We start from the raw sequence: 11,846 nt of genomic DNA on the forward strand, positions 1-11,846 counted from the left end.
AAAAAAAAAAAAAAAAAAAAAAAAAAAAAAAAAAAAAGAGAGAGAGAGAAAGATGTCCTCATCTGCAACCATTCTGTTTATCAATAGCGTCCTGAAAGAGAGCAAAAAATAAAAGTCAAAATGACAATTATAGTTTGACTTGCCTAGTATTCGTCAAACTATGAACAATCTCCATATATGCTGATTTTCTAAAATAAACCATTGATTACGAATGGTTCTTAATGCCACAAAGTAAAAGTGTACATACGTGGACTGTAGGAACGAGATCTTGATCGTGATCTGTATCGACTATAGTAAGGAGAAGGTGATCTTCTTCTGTAGGAAATAAAAGATTACTTTGCATACCACATAATCACTGAGGCAGATGAAAATAACCATTACATTCTCTGTGTGCCAATTAATACTAGAACAGCAAGCATATGACACAACAAAATATTGGCAAATACAGATTACTGACCTCTGTTCTCAATCTTGAGAAAATAATTTCCCCCTTCAAGAAACCATCATATAAAATCTATTTTTTTTTTCAACGTTTTTTATTTATTTTTGGGACAGAGAGAGACAGAGCATGAACGGGGGAGGGGCAGAGAGAGAGGGAGACACAGAATCGGAAACAGGCTCCAGGCTCCAAGCCATCAGCCCAGAGCCTGACGCGGGGCTCGAACTCACAGACCACGAGATCGTGACCTGGCTGAAGTCGGACGCTTAACCGACTGCGCCACCCAGGCGCCCCTAAAATCTATTTTTTTAAAGTTACTTAATTTTGAGAGAAAAAAAGCACAAGTGGGGGAGGGGCAGTGACAGAGGGGGAGAGAATCCCAAGCAGGCTCTGCAAAAGTGCAGAGCCTGAATTTATAAACTGAGATCGTGACCTGAGCTGAAGTCAGTTGCTTAACCAACTGAGCCACCTAGGCATGTCCCTGTAAAATCTATTTTAAATATTTTATTAATGTATATGAAACAAAAATTAAAAGTACTAAATACTATTATAATCTAATTTAGAATGAAAATTACAAATTAAAACATTACCTGTACCGGTAATCATAGTCTTCATATCTGTCATACCCACGATCATATCCTCTATCATAGTAAGAATCCCGACGCCTGCCACCTCCTCCACCTCCACCACCACCTCCGCCACCACCACCGCCACTACTACAGAAAAATATAAAAATTTTACATCAATGTGATTTTCCAGTATCATTTAATACCAACTGGTGCTTAAATAAAACGGAGGAAGGAGGGAAGACAATGTAGAAAGAAAGATTATCCCTTTTCGCGTCGGTTACCTCCACATCTCACTTTGCTGACTCCCATGGTATTATTCTGCTTTGGCTTCCTATTCATTACATAAATAACCAGGAATGATTTCCCAAAACTCTCCAAATTATAAACTGCTCTTTTATACTACTCAAACCAGCAGGACCTTTTCTTTTCAACAAGGTGAAATGAAGCACTGTGCTAGGAAACAGTACCAAAATACTTAAGATGTGAGTCCTTAAGACTAATTCAGATGCAATTAATAAACATCATGAATTAAAAAAGGTTAACCAACCCGGAACAGCAAAAAGAATTAACTACCTTACACTGAGGTGCATCACTACAACAATTTTGAGATCTGGTTTATAAGACTTTGGCAGTGAATTTAAACTCTAAGCACTTTCTCCTGTACTTTTCCCAACTCCTAATCATAGGTACATTATTTTCACTTTAGTTTTCTGTAGGCTCTCCTTGCCAAACCCTACATTTTCCTCAGCAAGGCTTCAAAATAACTGAAAGTAATTCCTTCTTTCATTCTTAGCAATACTGTCTTTGGTTGTATTATATTAAAAAAAAACATATATAAAAGCCTCTTTATTTTCTGCAATGTGAAAACTGACTTAAAAAAAAAATATGTATCACTATCCAATAACCCTTCCCTATTCACAAGGCTTCCAAAGTCATGTAAGAATAGAAAGAGAATGCTTAAAAGCATACACTATTTTTCTCATCTTTAATAATTTTTTTATTTGTATTAGCATCAAGCAAAGAGTCAGGAACAACTGTGATGGCTTTAATTTGTCCCCCTCCTCAAACAGATATTAGAATATGTACAAATTAAGCTTTCCATTCTAATTATAGGAAAAAATCATTTTATCTGCTAATTAATAAAAAAATTTGCATGCATTTCTGGTGAATTTCTGGCTCTTACAGTTTAGCTTAGAAAACATGTTATCTTACTGAGTTGGTCTGCCCATGTAGATGCCAGGTGTAGGTGTGTGCGCTCTCTTGGTAATAGAATAATCCACACGAATTCTTCGACCATCCAGCTCCATTCCATTTGCTCTTTCCATTGCCTTTAACAGAGAACAGGCACAGAAAGTCATGCATATTTTACTAAGAAGAAACTACTAAAACTGCCAACAAATTTAACACATTTTCCATTTGAAGTTAAAAAAAATTAAAATTCTCTAAACACTTCTTTCCTAAACAATAAGGACCAGGATTTTATATTATTAATCCTTGCTCTATGCATGTCAATAGTATTGAGTTTTCTAATGTATACACAGACACTTAAGCATCCCTCTGCTGAAACACTGGGGGCAGCTACAGAGAAAAAAACCACACAAGTTGGGAAGCCTGCATAACTCTCGAGGCTGCAGTTACTAGTTTCAGTCTAGGCAACTCAAAGCAGAAACTGCCATTCAGCTCACCTAAAAGTATTTCTTAGGTAACACACCGCCACCTAGTGAACTCCAAATATAAAAGAACTTTTAAACCGGCCAACAAATGCTCCTGTCTTTATACCTGTGCTCACATTCCCTAACATTCTGCCCTTTGGCACGAATACCAATAAATGTGACAATAATTCAAGTACATTACAAAGTTCTTTGGAACCAATTTCATTTTATCTTATAAAGGAAATAAACCAGGCGGAGTGGTTGTGGGAAGAATCAAGAGCTAGGACAAATAAGTTTCATATTAAAAAAAATCTTAATTGTGGTATTGTTTTATACTTCACAACCTTCACTTCAGGTCAGATATCCTAGTATTTTTATTAAAAAAAAAAATGTTTACTAATTTTTTTTTTTTTTGAGAGAGACAGAGCACACACAAGAGGCAGAGAGGAGAGAGAATCCCAAGCAAGCTCCATGCTCAGTACGGAGCCCCCGAGACACTGGGATGAACCAGGAGATCACCAACTGAGCAGATTATCAAAGAGCAGGCTGCTTAACCAAGTGAGCCACTCAGGCACCTCCTCCAGCTACTTTTTAAGCTTATAACTTTATCCCTTGAGACCAGAAATAAATCACAAATATGTAACCAAAAAAGGTAATATTTGACAGATTAAAACATTTAGAGAATGCTAATTAGAACGTCTATTACATAAATGATTTACAACCTGGAGGATTATTTTGTTAGAATTATCTGGGGTTTTTCAACCTTTGCACTTTGGGACTGCTAATTCTATGTTGTGGGTGGCTAGCTTGTGCACTATAATTGTAAGATGTTTAGTATCATTTTTGGCCTCTATCCACTAGATGCCACTAGCATCTATTATTTTTGAAAAATATGCGAACTTTTATGACTGTTTATGTCGCAATCAAATACTGTTGATACATAGAGCAACAACCCATATCCAACTACTATCACATGTAAAATAGTAATTGGATAACTACTATAGGTAAAATAGTACCAACGTGAGGCTCAAACTCACGACCCTGAGATCAAGAGTCACATGCTCTACCAACTGAACTAGCCAGGTACCTGACATTTATTAAGGTTCGATAAGAACAAAAAAAGTTTTGATAAAAACTCAACAATGGGCTTCAAATTCCTTAAAATGGAATTTTCTAACCCGATAGCTATGAACTCTAGTATAGAGAAAGTAAGCCTACTGCTCCCTTTATATTCCACTATCAAATACATTAGAATAGCACAACTTCCGGGGTGCCTGGGTGACTAAGCTGGTTAAGCATCCGACCATTGGTTTCGGCTCAGGTCATGATCTCGTGGTTTTGTGAATTCAAGCCCAACATCAGACTCTGTACTGGCAGCGCAAAGCCTGCTTGGGATTCTCTCTCTCCCTGTCCCCAACTTACACTGTGTCTGTCTCTCTCAAAATAAATTTAAAAAATAATTAAAAAAGCAATTTCTTAAAAAAAAAAATAGCACAATTTCAAATCATTGATATTGATTATGATCACTATTAGGAAAATGAAGAATGGCAATAAAAACAAGAAATGAAAAAAGAGGGGCGCCTGGGTGGCGCAGTCGGTTAAGCGTCCGACTTCAGCCAGGTCACGAACTCGCGGTCCGTGAGTTCGAGCCCCGCGTCGGGCTCTGGGCTGATGGCTCGGGGCCTGGAGCCTGGAGCCTGTTTCTGATTCTGTGTCTCCCTCTCTCTCTGCCCCTCCCCCATTCATGCTCTGTCTCTCTCTGTCCCAAAAATCAATAAAAAACGTTGAAAAAAAGAAAAAAAAAATTAAAAAAAAAAAAAAAAAGAAATGAAAAAAGACCAGTTTTTTCTAGGTATATTTTAATTATAGAAAAATAGATGAATATGAATGGAAACACACTCTATACATGGGGAGCTCATGTGACACAAAATTAAACAGATTAACCTAAATATTATATAGTTTCTCTTTAACTTTTAAAAAAAGATTTTATTTTTAAGTAATCTCTACACCCAGCATGGGGCTTGAATTCACAACCCCCAGATCAAGAGTTGCACGCTCCACCAACTGAGCTTGCCAGACAACTGAAAATACCATAGAATTTTTAGAAAGTTAGTTTAATCACCTTCTTGGGAGTATGAATAAGACTTAGTCAAAGAAGAATATTCATATGCTTTATTTTTTCTATTAACTCAAACACATACATCTCACTTTCCAAACTGTAACACTGAGAGGAAGAGTTTGAATAGACTCAGGTCAGGGAATGAAAGAGAACATGTTATGGAACTGGGAGACTATCAGTCAACTTTTAACAATAACCTGACATTATAATTATGTACCTCAAAAATGTCAAATTGACAGATAATTATAAAATTACCTCCTTTGAGTCATCTATTCTTTCAAAATAAACAAAAGCAAATCCTCGTGATCGTCCAGTTCGCTGATCATAAACCACATTGACACCACTCAATGGTCCGTATCGAGAAAATACTTCACGAAGATCTCTCTCTGTTGTGTACAAACTGAGGCCAAACACTCCAAGGCAAGTGTTGGGATCTGGATTTGCCTGTTGAATATTTAAGATGTGATTTAATTTCAAGCTCCAAACTGAAGTAAAAATTAAGCCACACAGAAATACTTTGAACACCTCATCTAATACACAAAGACTATACACTACTTCAAGTTACTTGGAAAGAAGAATTTAAGAGGAAAAAACCCAGATGAGTAATATTTTACAGTTTACATACAGTACACTCACCCCTTCTTTGGAGTATACATCCAGTTGTATCCTAAATAAAAACATCCCTACTTTCTATTTCTAGTCCTGCAATTTTCAGAATGTATCCAAAGAATCCATCCTAGTTTAAATTTAAAGCCTTATTCGTGGCTTATTCAAATGTTATATACCTTACAGATTTGTACTTAATATGACTTCATCTTTAAGTGCTTTCCTCCATTTTCATTAAGGATATTCTTTCAATTTTCCCACAATCCTAACTTGAAAAATGTACTTACACATTTCAAAGCATCATTAAATAACAGCAGATTCCGTTACAGTTAAATGATTCAGTATCACATAGAGGGAAAACACGGCACCAAAGTTAAGCACAGGAAGTTTAAGGCAAGCAGCCTGGTTGAAACCTGGACTCTGCCAGTTAGCCAAAATCCAAACATCAATGTCACATATCCAAGGCTCAACTTGCTTATCTATTACATGCATTGAAAACCTCTGCACAGTGCTGAATGCGTGTTAGCTATTATTATTACTACATGTATTTCCCTGCCAGCTTCCCTCAGCCTCCACCAAAAGTTTTTAATCTCAATATTTTCAGCTCAGTTTTTCATTTTAATTCGTAGAACATATATTTCCTTCACAAATTTCAACTTTTCACTCAAAAGTCAAGAAAATAAAATATATAAAAAATATATTTTTTTAAATATTTAATTTATCTTGAGAGACAGAGAATCCCAAGCAGGCCCTGCAGTTGGGGCTGAAACCCATGAACCATAAGATCACATTCTGAGCTGAAAACAAGAGTTGGACATTTAACTGACTGAACCACCCAGGTACCCCAAGAAAATAAAATATATTTAAATGAATATAAATAATATTCATATGCTTAAGGATGTTTCTGGAATATCACTTTATTTATTTTTTATTTCCTAAGTAATCTCTACACACAATGAGGGGCTCGAACTCATAACCTGAAGATCAAGAGTCGCATGCTCCACCGACTAAACCAGCCAGGTGCCCCCTGGACCGTTTAAAATAACGGTCTAGGGGTGCCTGGGTGGCTCAGTTAGTTAAGTGTCCAACTTTGGCTCAGGTCATGATCTCACTGTTCGTGAGTTCAAGTCCTGCATCAGGCTCTGTGCTGACAGCTCAGAGCCTGAGCCTGCTTTGGATTCTGTGTCTCCCTCTCTCTCTGTCTTTCCTGCGCTCATACTATCTCTCTCAAAAAAATGAATGAATGTTAAAAAACAAAAACAAAAACCAAAAAAATCCAAAAAGACGGTCTAGTCTCATGAAAGCAAGATATTATGCTATAACTAAACACCTAAGACAAAATAAGTTTTCATTAATTTTTTAAAACTACATACCCTGCTGCCTGTATGTCTTCTCCGGTTAGACATTGGAGAGTGACTTCGGCTTCTACGACGCCGGTATTCAGGTGTATATGACCTACTTCGAGATCGTCTCCTATGAGAGTGAGAATGGGATCTGGATCGAGTGTAACGTCTATGAGAATGCCTCCTTGACCTCGACCTGTGAGAGAAATAAATTTAAGTGAAAATACTGAAGCAAATGGGTAATGCCAAGGATTTATACATGTACCCCAGCTCCTTTTTACTTTCTGAGGCAAGTATATTCTTCTTGTTCTCTTAATCATACAATCATCTTGTTCTCAGTCTATCCCTTCTACATTCACTCTTTTCACACTATACCTTACAAGCATGTTACACCTCTATCTTCTTTTAAAAGAAAAACACAAAACAAGCACTAAGGAAATCCTGCAATATTCTGAGACATGGATGAACCCTGAGGACATTATGCTAAGGCAAACAAGCCAGCCACCAAAAGACAAATACTGTGATTCCACTTATATAAGGTTCTTAGAGTAGTCAAAACCATATAGCTAGCAAGTAAAATGGTGGCTGCCAAGGGCTGGGAGAGGGGGAAAACAAGGGGCCACTGTTCAATGGGTATAGAGTTTGTTTTACAGGATGAAGAGTTCTGGGACAGATGGTAGTGATGGTTGCACAATGTGAATGTATTTAATACCACTACTCAATAGCACACTTAAACATGGTTAAGACTGTCAATTAAAAAAAAAAATTTTTTTTTTTAAATGTTTACTTATTTTTGAGAGACAGAATGTGAGTGAGGGAGGGGCAGGCAGAGAGAGAGAGAGGGGGAGAGAGAGGGAGGGGGAGAGAGAGGGAGGGGGAGGGGGAGGGAGGAAGGGACAGAGGGGGAGGGAGGAAGGGACAGAAGAAGAGGGAGAGGGAGACAGACAGACATAGAATCTGAAGCAGGCTCCAGGCTCCAAGTTGTTAGCACACAGCCCGATGCGGGGCTCAAACCCATGAACTGTGAGATCATGACCTGAGCCAAAGCTGGAAGCTCAACTGACTTGAGCCACCCAGGTGCCCCAAGACTGTAAATTTTGTTATGTGTATCTTACCATAACAAAGACCAATCACCAACTGTCATTATCACCACAGTAAAATCCTTTGATTCTTACCATCTTCTCAATATAGTTCTACATTCCCTTCACTGTTAAGTGTCATTTCCTTTCCAATCTTTCTTTAGCCCACTGCAATCCAGCATCTCCTAAATTAATCCAACAACCTAAATGCCCGTGTAACAGTCTTCATGTCTAACAGTCTTCATTTCTTCAAGTTTACTACAGCATCTCACTTGTCTTTCCCCTGCTGATTCCCTAGTTCTTCTCCTTTCTCTATTTCCAGCCACTCTGCTATTTATTTACTATTCACATGATCCATCTTTGATAAACACACAGACCAGGAGCGAGCGATCACAGTCCTTTTTTTTTTTTTTTAACGTTTATTTATTTTTTGAGACAGAGAGAGACAGAGCATGAACGGGGGAGGGGCAGAGAGAGACGGAGACACAGAATCAGGAGCAGGCTCCAGGCTCTGAGCCATCAGCCCAGAGCCCGACACGGGGCTTGAACTCACGGACCGCGAGATCGTGACCTGAGCTGAAGTCGGACGCTTAACCAACTGAGCCATCCAGGCACCCCATGGAGCGATCACAGTCTTACAAAATAATTTGTTTAAGGCATTCAATAAATGTTATACATGCTAAGGGCCAGAGTGTCTAAAAAGAGAGCACATGCGTGAAGAGAATTAAACTAACAAGGGAAGATTATTCAAAACAAAGAAGGCTAACAATGAAGCTGGGAGACATATTTTACTAGGTAGACAGGGGAAAAGTATTCTAGGAACAGCAAAAGCAAAAGTTCCTTGGCAAGACCTGGAGATGTAGTTCCTAGCACATTTAAGATATAGAGATTTCCCATTTTCCTTAACACTAATTTACAGCCTCACTGTAAAAGATAAACAAACATTAATAAGAAATCCTGTCACTTAAAATATCAATTGTTGGGGCGCCTGGGTGGCTCAGTTGGCTTAGTGTCTGACTTCGGCTCAGGTCATGATCTCACAGTTCATGGGTTCGAGCCCCGCATCAGGCTCTGTGTTGACAGCTTAGAGCCTGGACCATGCTTTGGATTCTGTGTCTCCCTCTCTCTCTCTGCTCCTCCCCTATTCACACTCTCTCAAAAATAAATAAACATTAAAAAAAATGAAAAATGTTTATTTTTTGCGGGGCGGGAAGGGGCAGAGACAGCGAGGGTGACAGAGAATTCAAAGCAGGCTCTGTGCTGACAGCAGAGAGCCTGATGTATGGGTAGAACCAATGAACCTTGAGATATGACCTGAGCCTAAGTCAGACACTTAAGACAACTGAACCACCCAGGTGCCCTTCAACTGTTATTTTTAAACAGTAATGATAAATGACATAAATTAAAAACCCTTCAGGAGTGCCTAAGCTTTTCTCTGAATCAGATAGTGGTAAGTATTACGAAAAAAAATTAAGAGTAAGGCAATAAGGTGTGTATGTTCTTTAACGTTCTCAGGTGGCACACAGAGAATGAATTAAGTGATTGAATATCTGAGGGAAGAGAATTCTAGGCCGAGAACAACAAGTGTGAAGGTCCTAAAATGAAAACATGCTCATTTCCATTTGCACACCCAAATTCTACACAGTGCTATTCTGCACATGATTTAATTAGAGTGGTTAGTGAATCAAGTTGGATCGTGGATATGACAGAAAAGATAGCTGTGGACTCAAGAAAAGTATAGCCTTTTAATGGATTTTTTTTGTCTCATGCTCCCTTGCAAACAAACTCTACACAAAGAAATTATGTCTCCAATTAAGAAATTATAGGGGCGCCTGGGTGGCTCAGTTAATTAAGCATCACTATCTGACTCTCAGTTTTGGCTCAGGTCATGACCTCATGGTTTTGTGAGTTTGAGCCCCACATGCAGCCTGCACTGACAGTGCAGAGCCTACTTGGGATTCTCTCTCTGCCATTCCCCGACTCATGTTATCTCCATCTCTATCAAAATAAACAAACTTAAAAAAAAAAGAAAAAGAAAAAAAAATTACATCGACAAGAGTTCCAACCTGGACCTACTAAGTCACAATCTTCAGGTAAAGGATGTAGCTGGAATATGAATCTTGAAACAGCTTCTCAAATCATTGTGATAGCCAGTACAACATAGACACATCAACCTTCTCCGCTCTAAATTACATGCCAAGTATCCAATGGAGAAATTTACCTTTTGGTTGTACAAATACTGAAATAAAAAACCAATCCTCAGATGCCAAATGCATTTAAATCAATCAATACATATTGAATCTATATTAACAGCCAGCATCTGATAGGTTAACTGGGCTAAGAGATGACTCTGCCTTATCTAAATCTTTATCTAGAACACTCATTAAAAAAAAAATCTTTTATTTATTTATTTTGGGAGAGCGTACATGCATGAGAGTAGGGAAGGGGGTAGGGAGAGAGAGAATCCCAAGCAGGCTCCACACTCAGTGCAGAGCCCAATAGGAGCTAGATTCCAAGACCATGAGATCATGAGCTGAAACGAGATCAAGAGACTGACACTTAACTGAGCCACCCAGGCACCCCTAGAACATTCATTTCTAAACTCCACAGTTTGAGAAAAACTACTTCATGTTTTGGATGAAATTTCTTTGGTCTTTGGTCTAATCTTTATACAAAATGCAGCAAAAACAAGGAATTTAGTAAAAAACCACTTTGCTCTGAAAAATCCAAGGAAAGCATTTTAAGTACTATTTTAAGCACACTTACCTGGATTTTGATCTTGATCGAGAATGGGATTCAGAGTGTTTGGAAACCCTTGATGGACTACGAGATCCTGACCTGCTCTCCGATTTTACACGAGCAGGAGTTCCCGTTGGAGATTTTGACTGAGAGCGAGACTCCTAACAAAGAAGACAGTATTACAAATGGCACTGGTCACGTAGATGCCTAACACCTAACATTTAAAGTACCGTAATTATTTATATTGATTGCTCCTGAAAAACAAATGGTTAGGCAACACCCTCCAGAAAAAATTTCAGCTCATTAATAACCCATTGTTAATACTGCTAACTGTCCTCAATAATTCCCTACTTGAACCAGATCACCAATTCTCTATTAACTAAGTAATCATGCAAATTCATCTACAACTTGATCATACAGACACTGGAACATAAACCATACATTTACTTAACCTAGGACCCATTCATTCTTCCAGATTCTTTTAATTCTACTTCACTCTTGCTTTCTACTTCTCTTCATTCTTCATTGAGTTTTTCATTTTTCATACTTCGTGTATTCTTCCCCAATTCAAACAATTCAAAATAGCCTTAAAAAAAATATTCAAGTGCTTCTATCTGACCAATCTTCTGTTCAATTTTTTCCCCCATTCAATTTTAATTTTCTGATCTTTAATACTTTTCATTAGCCTTCTTTTATCTTGATTTATCTTCCACATTCTTGGAAAAAACTCTTCAATTTCTTCACGAACATTAACCTTAATGGAAAAAGAACATTTAGTATATTTAAGCACGTGGGGATTATAAAACTCTGCTGGAGTTCAGAATGTTATCTACCAAATGGAAAAGCCAGCAGGTAAAGTGCAAATAACTAGTTTATTAAAAAACAATTTTATAATCTTTAAAATTTTTCAAAAGTCTAGTTTCTAACAATTAAAGAAAATTTACTGAATTTCTCTAAATGTTTTTTACCATATTCTTCACCCTCCTCCCCTTTCATGTTTCATCCTATTTCCTAAAATGTGAACAATTTTAATATAAATAATTAATCCAAGCATAAATCTAACATTAACTGTAATCCCCCCCACGTATGTATTAAGTATTTACTAATTTATAACTTGAAGTCTTAGTTATCTTAAAATGAGCTTTCACTAAGCCATGCTAAGATACCAAGATACAGTTAAAGCAAAGCATTCTGGGCTGAAATTTGCACACATCTACCTAAACTCAATTATTAGAGAACACATGCTGATGTTCAAAGTAAAAAAAAAAAAAAAAAAAAAAAAAAAAAAAAAAAAATTAAA

At 37.5% G+C, this 11,846-nt stretch overlaps 1 protein-coding gene and 1 long non-coding RNA gene across 2 annotated transcripts in view; both read right to left on the reverse strand.

Annotated features, from left to right (window-relative positions):
• Window positions 1-6: 6 nt before the first annotated feature.
• Window positions 7-11,846, reverse strand: part of LOC125918068 (transformer-2 protein homolog alpha) — a 22,065-nt gene continuing 10,225 nt past the window's right edge. Inside the window, exons 2-8 of the mRNA XM_049624117.1 lie at window positions 10,574-10,707; window positions 6,759-6,924; window positions 5,035-5,223; window positions 2,221-2,336; window positions 1,030-1,155; window positions 248-315; window positions 7-91 (exon numbers count right to left, since the gene is read on the reverse strand). Coding sequence (XP_049480074.1) covers window positions 81-91; window positions 248-315; window positions 1,030-1,155; window positions 2,221-2,336; window positions 5,035-5,223; window positions 6,759-6,924; window positions 10,574-10,707 — 810 coding nt within the window. The 3' untranslated portion in view covers window positions 7-80. The remainder of the gene's footprint in view (window positions 92-247; window positions 316-1,029; window positions 1,156-2,220; window positions 2,337-5,034; window positions 5,224-6,758; window positions 6,925-10,573; window positions 10,708-11,846) is intronic.
• The window catches only part of LOC125918070 (uncharacterized), a 6,718-nt gene continuing 5,693 nt past the window's right edge, over window positions 10,822-11,846 (reverse strand). The window contains exon 2 of the long non-coding RNA XR_007456369.1: window positions 10,822-11,300. This is a non-coding gene — a long non-coding RNA (uncharacterized LOC125918070). The remainder of the gene's footprint in view (window positions 11,301-11,846) is intronic.

The sequence above is a fragment of the Panthera uncia genome, unplaced genomic scaffold, assembly GCF_023721935.1.
Source record: "Panthera uncia isolate 11264 unplaced genomic scaffold, Puncia_PCG_1.0 HiC_scaffold_422, whole genome shotgun sequence".
NCBI classification, from domain to species: Eukaryota; Metazoa; Chordata; class Mammalia; order Carnivora; family Felidae; genus Panthera; species Panthera uncia.